Here is a 19,560-nt window from a genome sequence, read left to right as displayed (position 1 = left end):
TGGTGATCTTAGGCTTGTGTGAGGCTGCTCGGCCACGGAAACCCATTTAATGACACAGTTCTTCTTGCTTCCAGATGCAGTTTGGAACTCAGTCAGTGTTGCAACCAAGGGATGACGATTTTTATGCGCTACGTTCTTCAGCGCTCAGTGGTCCCTTTCTGTGAGTTTGTGTGGCCTACCACTTCGCGGCTGAGCCGTTGTTGCTCCTAGACGTTTCCACTTCACAATAACAGAATTTACGGTTGACCGGGACAGCTCTAGCAGGGCAGAAATTTGACAAACTGACTTGTTGGAAAGGTGGCATCCTATAACTGTGCAATTGTTGAAAGTCACTGAGCTCTTCGGTAAGGCCATTCTACTGCCAATGTTTGTCTATGGAGACTGCATGGCTGTGTGCTCGATTTTATACACCTGTCAGCAACATGGGGGGAAGAACAGATTTTCCTCTACTTCTCAAATTAGGGGTGTCCACATACCTTTGTATATATAGTGTACGTGTGTGCGTGTGTCTAATTTACTATGGTCTTAGTAGGGCTACAGCCATGAAAACATCATTACAGAAACCTACACATCAAAGACAGTTTGAAGACTTGCTCCAATGAATCGCTGACACATACATGTGTAAATCTGTTAACAAGAGTTGTACATGACGCCATCACCACCACAGACTCTTGTATTTTTCTCTTTAAAAGACAAGTTCCTGTCTCATTCTGAAGTTACTTTTGTCTCCATCTATTACTAGTTTTCAGTTTTTCACAAAATGCTGGGTTGGGCCAAGGGTTAGGCCGTGTGTGTGTGTGTGTGTGTGTGTGTGTGCAAAAGTGTGCGCGCGCTCTGCCCTGTCTCTCGGTCTCTGTGGTTGAAAGCTGTAGTCAACCCCCCTTTTTGCTTGAAGTTTTCTCAGTTAAGACTCTGTACTTTGGCATTTCACAGCTTTCGAGAGTAGATCGCAGCTGAAGGGAATGCAGAGACGGAGAGGAAATAGAGAGAAAGTGAGAGAGGAAGAGGGGAGAGAGATTCTGGGGATCCTGAGGCTTTTACGACCTGTTAGTCACAGTTCTCCAGAGAATAGTTGAAGTCGTAGAAAGGCAGATACTGAGAACCTAGAGACCTGGAACCTTCATCTACAGGCATCTATTTAGGGCAGCTCCAACTTTCTATGAAACGGGGAGAAAAGCTGGAGCAAAACAGACTGGATTAAGAAAATACAATTTATGCTAAAAACAGAACTACAAATCTGAAAGAGAATGAAAGAGAGGGAGAGAATGTGCCACACATGAATGTGCCACACAAGCACATTCACAAAGAGTGAAGAGAAACAACATCTACAATGGTCACAATTCACTGGGTGAGTACAGTGTGTATTCAATGAAAAGCTGTTTCCAGATTAAGGGTAAGGCAAAATCATTTTATGTGCTGTGAGTGATTGTGTTGTGAATTCTTGTGTTGCCATTTTTGTTTCAAACCGAACGCATTGATTATGTAAATTCTAAATCATATTCTCACAGTGTAAAGACAAAATGATTTCCATATACTGGATAGAGCCCTGAGTGATGGAATTACAAAATACCACCCGCAACATTTTCAATCAAGGTTTAACTGGCAGGTCTCTGAAGTATTTTGCAAAGGGGAAAAGTATCACTGTTAATTTGAAAAGTAAAGTAAAATCTGTTATTCCCTGCATGTTCCTCTATAAGGTAGGCCAGGTAGTGTAGTCTGCAGTTGTTTGTCAGGTGGTCAATCAGCTGGCCAGAGATTTGTACAGGACCTGAGTAATGTACAGTATAATTAATTATTAGTGGATTAGGTGCTGATCTGGACCTAAATCATCCAGATTGGCCTCCTGCCATCAAAACAGACCAGAACTAATTAGAGCGAATAACTTTCCCAAGAGAACATTCTGTAAGAACCAAGAAACACTTTTGGTTGATTTAAGGAAGTAGATTTTTTTTAAACGAGCTTGTGCACTATATGGAATGTGTCTGTCTTTATTATGATAGTTTATGATTCGAGGAAGTAGACAAAGTTTCTGGATGAAATGTTATTTTCCCTGACTTTCTCCCCTATGCAGGACTAAGGTTTGAAGAGGGAAACCGATGCTATGACAACCAACTTCCCTGCCAACGTCACATTCTTTCCCTTTCCCAAGTCCTCCCACTCACTCATCGCCACGGAGACTACCTTCAAGAACCTCTTGACCGCCACAACCCTTGACCCCAGGGAACACTGTCAACTTGACGACAGCTCCCTTCAGATCCCTCTAGCAGTCCTCTACTCTGTCCTATTTGTCTTGGGCCTGGCCGGCAACATACTGGCTCTCTGGGTCTTTCTATATGTCCACTCCAAGAAGAACTCTGTCCGAGTATTCCTCATCAACGTAGCGTTAGCCGACCTGCTACTGGTCATCTGTCTCCCATTCAGAGTCCTCTACCACAGTAAAGGGAACCACTGGGACATGGGCCCCACCCTCTGTAAGGTCGTGGGAAACATCTTTTATATGAACATGTATATCAGTATCACCTTATTAGGGTTGATCAGTGTGGATCGCTATCTGAAGATCCAGCGTAGCGTCGTGGGGCAGTTTCGCCTCCAGGCCACCAGATGGAGCTCCACCGTCTGTGGGACCATCTGGATCCTGGCCCTCGCCTCCGTCATACCCATGATCCTCCTCTCCGAGGGCAACGAGGAATTGAACAAGTGGGTTTTATTTTTCAAGAAAAATGAATTTACATATTTTTCGAGGAGAACTTTGTTGATATGCTTTATTTGAGTAGGGTCCAACATTTTGAACAATTACACTAATAGTAATTTTATTTTCTCCCAATCCCCCAGGTGTTTCCAGTATAAACAGCGAATGCATGCGCAGGGGAAGGCCTATTTCAACCTCTTCCTGGTTGCTGTGTTCTGGTTTGTGTTTGTCTGCCTTGTGGTGTCTTATGGGAAAATTGCACTCAAGCTGCTGAGGGCGTCCAGAGATAAACCGGACCTCCCCAACGCGACCCGCTACAGCCGTACTGCCAGGAAGTCCTTCTTCGTCCTCTTTCTGTTTACCATCTGCTTCGTCCCCTATCACATGGTCCGGGTGTTCTACGTCGTCTCCCAGATCAGCGAAACTTCCTGCTTCTGGAGGGGTGTGATAGACCAAGCCAACGAAGTGGTGTTGCTACTCTCTGCCCTCAACAGTTGCCTAGACCCCGTGATGTACTTCCTGTTGTCGGAGTCCGTGAGGAAAGAGACACTCCGATTGGTCAATAACATGTTCCGACTGAGTGCCTCGGGTGGCAGTGGGAGTGGCTCCAGTGTGGATTGTGGGAGGAGCCTTGAGGAGCAGCCAACCATTAGTTTCATCAGTAATCTGAGGAGAAAAATAACTGTCCAGCCCTCCCTCCTTCAGATATAAATAAGATGAAGTTGTCACTAGACACTGATCCAAGGTCAGTTTTGGACTTTGTTGGGCCACAAAATAGCAGCAAAGTCCATCCTCCTTCAGGTATCAGGACCAGCCAGCATAAGCCATTTTGTGCCAAGAACAACTTGAAGAGGGACAGTCCGGGAGAGCATGAACACGACTCCATGGAATTGGGGCATTAACTATTAGAGTCTTTATCATAAAGGAAGCATTAGCATCCAGTCAGATGACAGTTTTTGCAGGGTATATGTCATGTTAAAGGACTGCACAGACATTGAGAGGACCATACAGACACCACAGTGACATTACTGAGAGCATAATGGGACTTTTATAAATTAGGAAATTGAATGACTTGGTCATGACATGCCGGTGGAAAACAACAAAGACAATACCCAATCTCACTTATAAAAGCCATGAAGACACGCTATGCTAAAATAAAATATGTGGGACTATGATGACAAAACATCAAATATTACTATTCATTGTGAAGAGGCTATAGGATGGTTGTTGAGTGGTTTTGTAACAGCTTTTTGCCTGTTTCAATGTTTCATATATTGCCTGTAACAGATACATTTTGAGACATTAGAAACTATATTGAATAATTAACATGAAAAAATGAATAAATTGAACAATGTAATGAAAATGGCATTGTTGTTATACTACTGGTATACTGTACATATTGCAACATTGGGCCTTGGTTGGCCCTCAGTAAAAACCAAGCATCGATTTGTCATATACTCATATGAATGGATTTATAAAGACTTGTTACATCAGACAATGCGAATGACAGACTACAACAAGTAGACACTCAAAGTGCTGAATAGCAATATCCCAAGTTCAGGCAGGTCAGGCAGGTCTAGCATGGACAGGGAAGAGTACAACAACCTCTGTATGAGGCCACTATAAGGCGCCCTCCACTTTATTATTCATTAAGGTGGAGTGTGTAGCGATTGTATTACCAACGATGATAAGAAGATGTAAAGTCTTTGACCACAGTAAGACAGATTGTGTTCTTTGCCCACAGTAACATAGGATGCATGAGAGAGAGAGAGAATGCTATAGTGGTTCCTCATTATATAATTATTTTATTAACAAAATGTGTTTCTTTGTTTTTTAGGCTACTGTACAGTCTACAATACATACTGTAGTAAACATGGGAAAGTGTCTAATTCCTTACATAAGGGAGAGCAGGCCATGTCTGTACTACAGAATGCAGGGCACGTGGGAGACCGGTGTTATTTCATAGTTGTGATGTCTTCACTATTATTCTACAATGTTGAAAATAGTAAAAATAAAGAAAAATCCTGGAATGAGTAGGTGTGTCCAAACTTTTGACTGGTACTTGCTTAATTCATTTGATTAATACTATGGTGTTTCTATTCCATGAAAAATGAAAAATCCTCTGGGTTTCCATTAGGATGGAACAGAAAATATGGCGCTGTACAACGTGAGGCTCATAAAATCAGAGCATTGTCAGTTTGTAAATTCAGACCGTTTCGCTCTTGGAGCGCACACTGGACGTTCGAGCCGAGGAGTAGGGGTGATTTGAGCGTTCTGGCCTTACAACGGCAGTCAAGCACCCAAGCTTGGTTAGCTACTTCCAGACACAAATGAGACCATTTTACTCGGCCTAGCAGAGCTGGTAAGGCAGTTTTTGTGTTAACCAGAGCGTTGGTGACTGTAATTGTGCTACTGGAAACAATTTAATTACCCTTTTTTCCGACATTTACTGACACCGGTCATATTCAACGGGTGTTGGGCGCTCGTAAATGAATTATTCTGCGCTCTGGTACACTCAGACGAGAGTGCTCTGAAATCCGTGTAGATAGTAGGCTGGACACATGACATTTTTTATTTTCTTTGTTGATAAAAACTAGTTAATTGCATCCACCGTGGAGCCCAGTTTCATAATATGACCATATTTCCCAGCTGCTTGCTGTCGTTTTGAAGTAATTGCAAAAAACAGGCCTTATTTTAGCATTTTTCACCCTGCCAGCTCCTATTAGATCTATTGAGCAATGTGGCAACAACTCACCTTCCGAACATTCTATTCCCAGCTTATTGTTCCACGTCACAATGCCTGCTTCGCTATTGTTGGCAATGAGACCTGCTCACGTTGTTTTATAGTTAAAATGTAAACACAAAAACATTTGATTGGAACATTTGATCTGCGGTCTTCCCATTGTTTCCTAATGGGGAAATATAGGCATGTCTGTCTATTCCGCCAAATATCCCGAAATGTGTATATTTAGATTTTCTTTCAAGTCGGACACCATTTTAACCATTAGAATCTCTTCTTTCTAATTATGTAAGCCTGGGCAGCTAGCTTGGTTGTCATCAAATGCTAGCCCTAAAATACTTTTTGCCCTTGGAACGCTGAGCGGCCCCCATTGTTTTCCTATGGAGAGGCATTCTGGTCTATTTCGTCAAATATCTCACTGTGTATATTTGGATTTTTTAGGTCGGGCACCATTTTAATCAGGAGAATCTACTCTGTAATTATGTATGTTTGGGCAGCGAGCTCATTTGTCATCGAGACCAGAAATAGTCTATTTATATTTTTTCCCTACTTTTTCATTACACAGACATTAGCACAGTTGACACCATCGAGGTGCGGATGTTTACTTTCTACACAAGTAATATCTCAGTTATTGTTTTAATATCTACAAAAAATAAGCTATTTTCTTTACTTTCAGAGAGCGAGCTGATCAATGGGCTGAAAATGTAGATATTGCCAGATGTTCACTGTCCGAGGAACAGGCCGTGGAAGCTTCATTGCTGCCAAAAGTGTCCATAACCAGAGGTAATTAAACGGTTCTGTGTTCCTTTTCTCTCTTCCTCTCTGCCTGTCTTGTACATGGAACCTGTCTAACATGCATTAATTTAAAAACTCTTAAGATGTCAGCTGCTAATTTTCAGATTTACACTACATAAACACAGCCATTTTCACTGAACTATCTGTTGCTGCCAAGTCATTATTTCCCTGGGGGTTAGCTTTGCAATAACCAAGTGGTGAGACACATAGCCCTCTATATTTAAATGTTTCAGATAGGTGTCTGCGTCACATACAGTATCTTCTATTGACATTATCTTCTATTGTTTGTCCTCATGTGTCTGTTTTTCAGCATAAAGTACTCTGTAGCCACTTAGTGTGGACACCAGGTGAGACCAGACACACACAATAACAGCCTCTCTTCACTTCATCCCTCTCCCCCTTCTCCCTAAATCCTCTAGGTTATATCAGCTGTTTTGGTGAACCCCTCCCGCATCTGAACTGGCTGACACAGAGGGCGCAGCATGATCATAGGTGAGAGGTCACTTGGTCGGGTCAACAGGAAGTATTATTAAAGATGCTTTACATTGAAATACAGACAGAGATGTAGTAGTCCCAGAGTTAATGATCCAAGGTCAGTTTTGCATTTCACCTCCTGATGATTATGATGACGGACCGTGTTAGAATAAAAAAACAAGGCTGAATCATGTACTCTCTCTATCCATCTGTCACTCGTCTGCAGGTATGTTTTGATGTGAGAGAGGAAACCAGTCCCGTTATCGCCACCTCAACCGCTCTTAAGATAACCTTACAGGGCCCAAGGCTGGTTAGGAAACACTACAATTGTGATGAACTGAGAGAATATTAGGGTAGCACTGTAATTCATTAATCATATGTTGTCTGCCGCTGTTCTAACCTCTTTCCCTTTCTGTCTTCTACACCTTTCTCCCCACCTCGTCTTTCTTCCTCGTTTTATAATGCACATCATATGTGCATTGAAGTACAGATTGAACTTGTGTTTAGAATATAATATTACAATTTTGATAATTATAATGCATGTATTATGTATTATAACACCTGGATAATTAACTTCTTTCAACAAAGCGTTTCACATTCTCCACTGGTTGGAATTAAGTATCTCATTGAAATACTATCCTGTGTCCTCAGATTAATGCAGATGAAGTCAGATATGCATATTTTTCTCTGTAAATATGAATTACAAATCAATCATGTTTATAGTCTATTGCATAGTTACAATGTGTAATCATTGATGTCCAAGGAGCAGGAGTGGAACACTGTTGAACACTGTTGAACACTGTTGAAGTGTATAATTTTCAGGACCCTGTCTTTCAAAGATAATTTGTAAAAATCCAAATAACTTCACAGATCGTCATTGTAAAGTGTTTAAAACCTCTTGGAACCACCCATCCCGGATCCGGGATAATTGTCATCAACTACGCTAAATAGCATAGCGCAACGGTCAAATAATCTCACTAGAAAATATTCATATTCATGAAATCACAAGTGAAATATAGTGAAACACAGCTTAGCCTTTTGTTAATCACCCTGTCGTCTCAGATTTGGAAATTATGCTTACAGCGAAAACAATACAAGTGTTTGTGTAAGTTTATCGATATACCAGTAAAACATTATGTACACCTATTGGCAGGTAACTTGGTCACGAAAATCAGAAAAGCAATCAAATTAATCGTTTACCTTTGATGAGCTTCGGATGTTTTCACTCACGAGACTCCCAGTTAGACAGCAAATGTTCCTTTTGTTCCATAAAGATATTTTTTATATCCAAATACCTCCGTTAGTTTGATGCGTTATGCCTAGGAATCCACCGGAAATAGCGGTCACGACAACGCAGACAAAAATTCCAAATTATATCCATAATATCGACAGAAACATGGCAAACGTTTTTTATAATCAATCCTCAAGGTGTTTTCAAATATCTATTCGATAATATATCAACCGGGACAGTTGGCTCTTCACTAGGACCAGGAGAAAAAATGGCTACCTCTCTGTTTTAGCGCAAAAATCACACTGAGAGCCAACAACTGACCACTTACGCAATGTGGACTTTTACGCTCATTCTTCAAAATAAAGGCCTGAAACTACGTCAAAAGGCTGTAGACACCTTAGGGAAGCCACATAAAAAGGAATCTGGTTGATATCCCTTTCAATGGGCAATAGGGATGCATAGAAAGACAGGGGGGTTCAAAATAAGAGTCACTTCCTGATTGGATTTTTTTCTCAGGATTTCGCCTGCAATATCAGTTCTGTTTTACTCACAGACAATATTTTTACAGTTTTGGAAACTTTAGAGTGTTTTCTATCCTAAGCTGTCAATTATATGCATATTCTAGCATCTGGTCCTGAGAAATAGGCAGTTTATTTTGGGAACGTTATTTTTCCAAAAATAAAATAGTGCCCCCTAGTTTCACTGTTTCACATGCTTGTTCAATGAACCATAAACAATTCATGAACATGCACCTGTGAAACTGTCGTTAACTTCTTTGGAACTGGGGGGCAGTATTTAGTAGCTTGGATGAATAAGGTGCCCAGAGTAAACTGCCTGCTACTCAGGTCCAGTGAACTACTGAACAAGATTTTTTTAAAAATATATAAATAATATAAATATGAACTTTATCAAACAAAACAAAGTGGGGCAAAAAAGTAGTTAGTCAGCCACCAATTGTGCAAGTTCTGTGCAAGTTCTCCCACTTAAAAAGATGAGAGAGGCCTGGAATTTTCATCATAGATACACTTCAACAATGACAGACAAAAAAAGAAATCCAGAAAATCACATCGTAGGATTTTTAATGAATTTATTTGCAAATTATGGTGGAAAATAAGTATTTGGTCAATAACAAAAGTTTCTCAATACTTTGATATATAACCTTTGTTGGCAATGACAGAGGTCAAACGTTTTCTGTAAGTCTCCACAAGGTTTTCACACACTGTTGCTGGTATTTTGGCCCATTCCTCCATGCAGATCTCCTCTAGAGCAGTGATGTTTTGGGGCTGTTGCTGGGCAACACGGACCTTCAACTCCCTCCAAAGATTTTCAATGGGGTTGAGATCTGGAGACTGGCTAGGCCACTCCAGGACCTTGAAATACTTCTTACGAAGCCACTCCTTTGTTGCCCGGGCGTTTTGTTTGGGATCATTGTCATGCTGAAAGACCCAGCCACGTTTCATCTTCAATGCCCTTGCTGATGGAAGGAGGTTTTCACTCAAAATCTCACGATATATGGCCCCATTCTTTCCTTTACACGGATCAGTTGTCCTGGTCCCTTTGCAGAAAAACAGCCCCAAAGCATGATGTTTCCACCCCCATGCTTCACAGTAGGTATGGTGTTCTTTGGATGCAACTCAGCATTCTTTGTCCTCCAAACACGATGAGTTGAGTTTTTACCAAAAAGTTATATTTTGGTTTCATCTGACCATATGACATTCTCCCAATCTTCTTCTGGATCATCCAAATGCTCTCTAGCAAACTTCAGACGGGCTTGGACATGTACTGGCTTATGCAGGGGGACATGTCTGGCACTGCAGGATTGGAGTCCCTGGAGGCGTAGTGTGTTACTGATGGTAGGCTTTGTTACTTTGGTCCCAGCTCTCTGCAGGTCATTCACTAGGTCCCCCCTTGTGGTTCTGGGATTTTTGCTCACCATTCTTGTGATCATTTTGACCCCACGGGGTGAGATTTTGTGTGGAGCCCCAGATCGAGGGAGATTATCAGTGGTCTTGTATGTCTTCCATTTCCTAATAATTGCTCCCACAGTTGATTTCTTCAAACCAAGCTGCTTACCTTTTGCAGATTCAGTCTTCACAGCCTGGTGCAGGTCTACAATTTTGTTTCTGGTGTCCTTTGACAGCTCTTTGGTCTTGGCCATAGTGGAGTTTGGTGTGACTGTTTGAGGTTGTGGACAGGTGTCTTTTATACTGATAACAAGTTCAAACAGGTGCCATTAATACAGGTAATGAGTGGAGGACAGAGGAGCCTCTTAAAGAAGAAGTTACAGAGCCAGAAATCTTGCTTGATTGTAGGTGACCAAATACTTATTTCCCACCATAATTTGCAAATAAATTCATAAAAAATCCTACAATGTGATTTTCTGAATTATCTTTTCTCATTTTGTCTGTCATAGTTGAAGTGTACCTATGAGGAAAATTACAGGCCTCTCTCATCTTTTTACGTGGGAGAACTTGCACAATTGGTGGCTGACTAAATACTCCCCCCCCCCCACTGTACATGTATTGTGTAACATGAAGTCCTATGAGTGTCATCTGATGAAGATCATCAAAGGTTAGTGATTCATTTTATCTCTATTTCTGCTTTTTGTGACTCCTCTCTTTGGCTGGAAAAATGGCAGTGTTTTACTGTGACTAGGTGCTTACCGAACATAATCGTTTGGTGTGCTTCCGCCATAAAGCCTTTTTGAAATCGAACACTGTGGCTGGATTAACAAGAGGTTTATCTTTAAAATGGTGTAAAATACTTGTATGCTTGAGGAATTTTAATTATGAGATTTCTGTTGTTTTGAAGTTGGTAACCTGCACTTTCACTGGCTGTTGTTGAGGTGGGACGCTACCGTCCCGAATATCCCAGAGAGGTTAAGACACTAACAGCCTACAGACGGTAGGCAATTAAGGTCACATTTATAAAAACATAGGACACAAAAGAGGCCTTTCTACTGACTCTATGATAGCTGAGGTTCATAGTTTGGTATGAATATTAGTTCAGAACCTAACGTTTTAGGGTCCATACACAGATCGGCTACATACTGTAGCTAGCTACACATCCATTGGCATTCAGTTATTTTTTATCCTCCACTACACAATAAGCATGCAAATAGTTAGCTAGCTATGTCACCTCAGCTGCATTGCAAGGCAAGCTTACACAATTGTACATTCAATTTGCAGTAAATGCTTTAGCTAGTTTGATTCTCCACTGTTTCACAAGATGACGGCCTGGTTTGCTGGTTCTCTCAGGAGTCCCTAAAACATTAAACAAGACAAATGACACATTCATTCTCCTGTCATAATACTACCTAGCTAGCTGGCAAATGTTAGCTAGTCATAAATTGCTAAATAGCGATTAGCGAACTCCCCCTTGTGGTGGTCTGGAGCAATGAAACCATACCTCTAAGTCCCACGGTGCAAGCTTGCAACTTTTAAAGTAGGAACCACTCCAAAATTAAGGAAATCTTTGACTATGTACAGACTCCGTGAGCATAGCCTTGCTATTGAGAAAGGCCACCGAAAGCAGACCTGGCTCTCAAAATGAGGTGGAATCTGAGCTGCACTTCCTAACCTCCTGCCAAATGTAGGACCATATTAGAGACACATATTTCTATCAGATTACGCAGACCCACAAAGAATTCAAAAACAAATCCAATTTTGATAAACTCCAATATCTATTGGGTGAAATACTAGTGTGCAATCACCGCATCAATATTTGCGACCTGTTGCCACAAGAAAAGGGCAACCAGTGAAGAACAAACACCATTGTAAATACAACTTGAATTTATGTTTATTTATTTTCCCTTTCGTACTTTTACTATTTGCACATCATTACATCACTGTATGTATAGATAATATTTGGAACTTTTTGAAGTGTAATGTTTACTGTACATTTTGTTTCATTTTTTTCCACTTTTGTTTATCTATTTCACTTGCTTTGGCATTGTAAACATACGTTTCCTATGCCAATAAAGCCCTCGAACTGAATTAGAGAGAGAGAGAGAGAGAGAGAGAGAGAGTGACTGAGTTTTAGGTGAGAATCTGAAGTTAGTAACAGGAAATTAGATATAAGCATCGAGAGAGGGTGACCAAGTTAAAAGGAAGTGTTTATGTCTGATGCTAGTCAAAGATGGATCTAACAATAGATAATACCCAACATATGTCCTCTGTCAATCTATCTGTTCACAGGCTCAATGGAACCAGCAATCATCCACACTGGTATGATTTCTACAGGGCCTTCAGAAAGTATTGATACCCCTCGACTTATTACACATTTTGTCTTACAGGCTGAATTGAAAATTGATTACATTGATTTGTTTTCTCACCCATCTACACACAATACCCCATAATGACAAAGTAAACATGCTTGAAAATATGGAGAGTGGTACTCAGAAATGTGTATTGGATTTGCCCCAAACACTTTATATTCAGGACAAAAAGTCAACTGCTTTGTCACATTTTTTGCATTATTACTTTAGTGCCCTGTATTCTGTACAGGCTTCCTTTTTTTCACTCTGTCAATTTGGTTACTATTGTTGAGTAACTACAATGTTGATCCATGCTCAGTTTTCTCCTATTACAGCCATTAAATTCGAACTGTTTTAAAGTCACCGTTGGTCTCATGGTGAAATCCCTGCGGTGTATTTAATAACTTTACCATGCTCAAAGGGATATTCAATGTATTTATTTTTACCCATCTACCAATAGCTGCCCTTCTTTACGAGGCACTGGAAAACCTCCTTGGTCTTTGTGGTTAAATTGGTTTAAAATTCACTGTTTGACTGAGGGACCTTACAGATGTGTAACGAGTGAGCTGAGAGTCGGGAAGCAAGTTCAGGGAGTGTGTTTTAATCAAGGAGGTGATGGCCTCCAGGTGTGTGTCATATTGCGCAATTACACGTAACAATGGTGACAGGTGTGCGCCATGACGAGCAGACAGGTGACCTAGAGACCGGAGAGGGAGCACACGTGACATTATGTGTGGGGTACAGAGATTCGTTCATAGTCATTCAAAAATCATGTTAAACACTTACTGCACACAGAGTGAGTCCATGCAATGTATTATGTGACTTGTTAAGCACATGTTTACTCCTGAACTTATTTAGGCTTGCTATAACAAAGGGGTTGAATACTTATTGACTCAAGATATTTCAGCATGTCATTTTTAATTCATTTGACATTATGGAGTATTTTGTGCAGACCAGTGACAAAATAATCCTGCCATCAATAGTTTTTGAGCTATGATACTTTTGATGCTGATATTTCTGTGTGATTTTACAAATCTATGAAACGTGAGAATAGTTTTTTTGTGTGTTGTTGTTTGTCCATAAAAATACAGAGTTCCCCATGTGGAAGTTATCTACATGCAGTGTGATATTGTACTGGATGCATTGTTTACTGTACATTTGCTAACTTTATTCCTCGATATTATTAAATGAATGATAATTCCAAAGAAACCTATCCTGGTTGTTTTCTCCAGACCTTAATAAGTGGAGAAATTGATTTGAACTCTACTTGGTTTCGTTTGTGGCGCCATGTCAGATAAAAATGTGATGTGAGAACTCAGACAAGCATAAGCACACACGCACACACACACCTTTTGCTCATCTACCTCCCTACTCTATCCCCTCCCTCCAACTACATCCTCCTCTTCTCCTCTCTCTCAAATCCTCCTCCTCCCTTCCTCTCTCTCCTCTTCCAGACAGTGTTGGCTATACCCCGATTTTGTTGTCAAACCCTGGCTCTACCTGGTCCTGTCACTCCTGGGTTTCCTAGCCAACAGCCTGACCCTGCATGAATTCTGGAGGTCGGGGTGGACCCCCACCATCATCCTGACCCTCAACATGGTGACCTCTGACCTCTTGCTGTGCACCAGCTTCCTGTTCCGGGTGGTATACTACCGGAGGGGTCACATCTGGTCTGGAGGGGACACGGTGTGTCAGGCCGCCATGCTAACCATGATAACAGTCTTCTACGTCAACCTCTACTGTAACATAATGCTGCTTCTCTGGACCAGTGTGACGCGCTACGCCACCGTGGTATGGATACCTACAACAACAAGTCTTCAAACTTAAATGGATTGATTTTTAATGAGGTTATTTTAATTGACCTCTTGTTTTAAAATACATTTTTAAATTAATAAATTACTCTACCACTCAATTTTGCTCTAAAATGTTTCCCTGGTTTTAGGTGCGGCCTCGCCCTGCCCTCCTTACTCCCCTCACCAGGTCCAGAGGATGCTGGGTACTCTGCCTCATCACCTGGGTAACTGTGGCAACGGTGGTGAGTGCCAGTGTGGTACTTCAGATCGAAAGAAGAAGAGGAGGAGACAGCTGCTTTGACATGTTGGAGAATCACCACAGAGAAGAGTTCAACAACCAACACTGCCTGAGGGTGGTGCTGTTTTTCATGATTCTCACCTTTATTCTGGTCAGCTATGGGGGACTAGTGTTGCATCTACAGAATGTCAGGGGGGCCAGGAACAAACACACCAGTGAAGGAGGGGTGACGGAGGTGGTTGAGTTGCGGGGTGGAAGAGGGGTGTGTGGTGTGTTTAGGGGAGAGGGAGGGCAGGGGGTGAAGGGTGGTAGCCTGAGGGTACGAAGGAAGATCCTAGCAGCGGTTATGGTGTTTGTGGCGTGTTTCCTTCCCTACCATGTCCAGCGTGCAGTGACCCTGCTCTCACCACACGGAGGCGACTGTGAGAAGGGGGAAACATGATGGAGTGTGACAAACGCAACCATAGCAGCGCTGAGCTGTGTTGTACTGATCTACCAATAAATACATTGCTAGATCAACACTGATCTACCAATAAATACATTTTCAACACAACAATACGCTTTATTTTCTCTTCAGCTACATGAGTGTTTCTCAGCAGAAGTCAGTGGGTGAGTATTCAGCTTGTAAGGTGGTCAACCAATGAATGCATGCATGCATGCAAACACACACACACACACACACACACACACACACACACACAAAGACCTGCACATTGACACACACGACCTGTTACATCATAGAATGTGAATACAATAAGTAGACACTGAAGCAAAGTGCTGTAGCAGTAGCAATACTTCTGGATTTTGACAATTAGTCCCTTTATCTACTTCCTAGAGTCTTGTGGATATTTGTGGATATAAACTTGTGGATATGTTTTATGTCTCTGTGTCCAGTATGAAGGAAGATAGAGGTAGTTTCACGAGCCAATGCTAACTAGGGTTAGCGCAATGACTGGAAGTCTATGGGTATCTGCTAGCATGCTAGTAGATACCCATAGACTTCTAATACTTGCGCTAACACTAGTATTGTCATTTGCCTTGTTTCAGGGTGGAGCTCATTAGAATAAAACTCCACACGCTTTGCAATTGTTCATTTTTACAGACACTCTTACCACACCATAGTGCCATCAGACTTTGATACCAATGTAGTGAAAGGGGGCCACAACATTGTGAACCACTATAAAGAAATGGTATAGAAAAGTATTTTGCATTCTGAAAATATAAATTACAGCTTGATCTTGTTGCAAAATACATTAGAAGTAATTAAAACATGTATTTCCAATACATGCAACAGAAATACTGTCCATATGGTCATAGCTCAATAACCCAACTAACTGACCCAACTGCTGGGTCAAGAATAACCCAAAATGTGTTCTGTCCACTATTTACCCAGCACTGGGTTGCTTTTTAACCCAGCATTATTTTGAGTTGTAGTGGGTGCACATTGGTGGTGGATGAGGTGATTTTCCTCCCCTAACAGAGCTTTGAGGGCACCATAGTGCCCTCCAAGCTCGTCATCAAGCTCGAGACCCTGGGTCTCGACCCCGCCCTGTGCATCTGGGTACTGGACTTCCTGACGGGCCGCCCCCAGGTGGTGAGGGTAGGCAACAACATTTCCACCCCGCTGATCCTCAACACTGGGGCCCCACAAGGGTGCGTTCTGAGCCCTCTCCTGTACTCCCTGTTCACCCACGACTGCGTGGCCACGCACGACTCTAACTCAATCATCAAGTTTGCGGACGACACAACAGTGGTAGGCTTGATTACCAACAACGACGAGACGGCCTACAGGGAGGAGGTGAGGGCCCTCGGAGTGTGGTGTCAGGAAAATAACCTCACATTCAACGTCAACAAAACTAAGGAGATGATTGTGGACTTCAGGAAACAGCAGAGGGAACACCCCCCTATCCACATTGATGAGAGGGTAGTATGTTTTATGTTCCTCGGCGTACACATCACAGACAAACTGAATTGGTCCACCCACACAGCCAGCATCGTGAAGAAGGCGCAGCAGCGCCTCTTCAACCTCAGGAGGCTGAAGAAATTTGGCTTGTCACCAAAAGCACTCACAAACTTCTACAGATGCACAATCGAGAACATCCTGTCGGGCTGTATCACCGCCTGGTACGGCAACTGCTCCGCCCACAACCGTAAGGCTCTCCAGAGGGTAGTGAGGTCTGCACAACGCATCACCGGGGACAAACTACCTGCCCTCCAGGACACCTACACCACCCGATGTCACAGGAAGGCCATAAAGATCATCAAGGACAACAACCACCCGAGCCACTGCCTGTTCACCCCGCTATCGTCCAGAAGGCGAGGTCAGTACAGGTGCATCAAAGCTGGGACCGAGAGACTGAAAAACAGCTTCTATCTCAAGGCCATCAGACTGTTAAACAGCCACCACTAACATTGAGTGGCTGCTGCCAACACACTGACTCAACTCCAGCCACTTTAATAATGGGAATTGATGGGAAATGATTTATCACTAGCCACTTTAAACAATGCTACCTAATATAATGTTTACATACCCTACATTATTCATCTCATATGTATATGTATATACTGTACTCTATATCATCTACTGCATCTTTATGTAATACATGTATCACTAGCCACTTTTACTATGCCACTTTGTTTACATACTCATCTCATATGTATATACTGCACTCGATACCATCTACTGTATCTTGCCTATGCCGCTCTGTACCATCACTCATTCATATATCTTTATGTACATATTCTTTATCCCCTTACACTTGTGTCTATAAGGTAGTAGTTTTGGAAATGTTAGCTAGATTACTTGTTGGTTATTACTGCATTGTCGGAACTAGAAGCACAAGCATTTCGCTACACTCGCATTAACATCTGCTAACCATGTGTATGTGACAAATAACATTTGATTTGATTTGATTTGGAAAGGCACTATATAAATGCAACAAATTATTATTATCAACACAGGATGCGAGAGAGAGAGAGAGAGAGAGAGAGAGACCTTGAGTGAGGTAGAGAGGTCGTAACAGGAAGAGAGATAGACAAAGTTAAAAGGAAGTGTTCATGTCTGATGCTAGTGAAAGATGAATATAACAACACATGATATACAACAAATGACTTCCATTAACCCATCTGTTCACTGGCTCAACGGAACCAGCAACGATCCACAAAGGTAAGATTTCTATATTCAACACATCTACAGTTGGTACCAGGCATAGGAGGCGCATGAGTGTCAAGTTTGGGGACCTTCATTTTCACCATGCTTTCCATGCATCATTGCCTACTATTTGTAATATGATGAGTAAATTGGATAGTCATCATTTAGGCTAATAATATAACTCAAACACTGTTTGCAAAAAAATAAATTTCAATGCATAGCTGAGCACGTGTAGAGTAGGCCTAGGCTAGTATAGGCTATACCAGATATGTCTCTTCTTTCTTTGTGGGGGCCGCACAGCCCTCCATGTGCTCGCCAGAGGTAGCCTGACTGCCATTAGGTACCGAGATGAAATCCTCAGACCCCCTTGTGAGACCATATGCTGATGCGGTTGGCCCTGGGTTCCTCCTAATGCAAGACAACGACCTCATGTGGCTGGAGTGTGTCAGCAGTTCCTGCAAGAGGAAGGCATTGATGCTATGGACTGGCCCGCCCGTTCCCCAGACCTGAATCCAATTGAGCACATCTGAGACATCATATCTCGCTCCATCCACCAACGTCACGTTGCACCACAGACTGTCCAGGAGTTGGCGGATGCTTTAGTCCAGGTCTGGGAGGAGATCCCTCAGGAGACCATCCGCCACCTCATTAGGAGCATGCCCAGGCGTTGTAGAGAGGTCATACAGGCACGTGGAGGCCACACACACTACTGAGCCTCATTTTGACTTGTTTTAAGGACATTACATCAAAGTTGGATCAGCCTGTAGTGTGGTTTTCCACTTTCATTTTGAGTGTGACTCCAAATCCAGACATCCATGGGTTGATACATTTGATTTCCATTGATAATTTTTGTGTGGTTTTGTTGTCAGGACATTCAACTATGTAAAGAAAAAGGTATTTAATAAGAATATTTCATTCATTCAGATCTAGGATGTGTTATTTTACTGTTCCCTTCATTTTTTTTGAGCAGTGTATGATCGGAGACTTTAGCAGACAGTTTTTTTATACGACAAATGACTGGGTAGCCAACTCAACTCAAAAATCAATAAAACAAAACATTGTCCATATAATAGGCCCACGAGAAGGGGAGACACAAATAGAATATGACGTCCATCTAAACTAGAGAAGGAAATTATTGGACAAAAACTTACTTAAGTGGCACTAACCAGTCAATGATAAAGAGTGAATATGCATTGTGCACACTCAACCGGAATATTGCCGATGCTCTCCGCTGGTGCAATTGTCTTCTATTTACAGCAATAACCATTTGCTTTTCAAACTATGTTTACCCGCGATTGCATTTTGAAATATTGTGATATTCCTGGCTGGGCCTCTACTTTTCACTAATAGTCGCAACTTAACAATCATATATTTGGTATTTGCTGCGCGTGCTGCCCAAATTGCGAGCGCTGCTTTTCCTTCCGACTGTAACCAATTGCTGTTGTTTTTTTAAAGAAGCTAATGATTCTCTGTGGCCAAATCATGTTTTTCTAGCCTATTTTAATAATTGTAATTATTTCTGTATAGACAGGAGTAGGCTAATTAGGCTATATAATTTTGGCAATTCAATTTACTTAAGGAAAGTTTAGCTTTCCCTGCCTATGGTACCAGGGCGTCATGCACCTGAAACAACCTTTCCTGCAACCTAGAGCCATCATCCTTATGCCTGATTCTATGTAAATAAATATGTACATTTTTCTGCATGTTATCTAAGCATACCTTTTAACCTGTTCATTTGTCATTTGAATTTAGGACATTTAGGACAATTTAGGACATGCACATGGATTCTTTAAGAACTGTTATGCCTTAGGAGTTTAGTACAACTGGAATATAGTATCATAACCCAATAATTGAAGCAATTTTTGTATTTTCTAAAGTCTATCAACCTTGCCAGCAGGCATGCCAGCAAAGATACTGTAGTTGAGGTTGGGAACCTGTTCAACAGCAGTAACAATCATCTGACATCAGAGCGCGACGTATGTTTGCTGTTGAACGCTGAAACCTGAATTAAAGACCTCGGTTTAAAAGCTGACAGTGTTTTTATATACTTTTATTTTATTTGGAATCCTGCGGCTCCTGTTGGGCTAAATTGCTGTGAGCGCTGCTATCTGTCCTGGGACCAGATTCCATATAGGGGGAGAGATGTGAAAGCCCAGCTAGCCCAGCTGGCTCAGCCTCTCAAATGGAGGCCGCT

At 41.9% G+C, this 19,560-nt stretch overlaps 2 protein-coding genes across 20 annotated transcripts in view; one reads left to right on the top strand and one right to left on the bottom strand.

The window, feature by feature from the left end:
• caska (calcium/calmodulin-dependent serine protein kinase a) overlaps positions 1-19,560 on the bottom strand; it is a 217,202-nt gene that overhangs the window by 61,620 nt on the left and 136,022 nt on the right. The window lies entirely within an intron of this gene.
• Positions 928-4,659, top strand: gpr34b (G protein-coupled receptor 34b). The gene is made up of 3 exons (XM_024389178.2): positions 928-1,348; positions 2,072-2,697; positions 2,833-4,659. The coding sequence occupies exons 2-3, from the start codon at positions 2,102-2,104 to the stop codon at positions 3,398-3,400; spliced, it is 1,164 nt and encodes a 387-aa protein (XP_024244946.1). The 5' UTR covers positions 928-1,348; positions 2,072-2,101; the 3' UTR covers positions 3,401-4,659.

The sequence above is a fragment of the Oncorhynchus tshawytscha genome, linkage group LG26, assembly GCF_018296145.1.
Source record: "Oncorhynchus tshawytscha isolate Ot180627B linkage group LG26, Otsh_v2.0, whole genome shotgun sequence".
NCBI lineage: Eukaryota > Metazoa > Chordata > Actinopteri > Salmoniformes > Salmonidae > Oncorhynchus > Oncorhynchus tshawytscha.
Note: the sequence above shows the minus strand (reverse complement) of the source record. Positions and strands in the feature narration are given on the sequence as shown.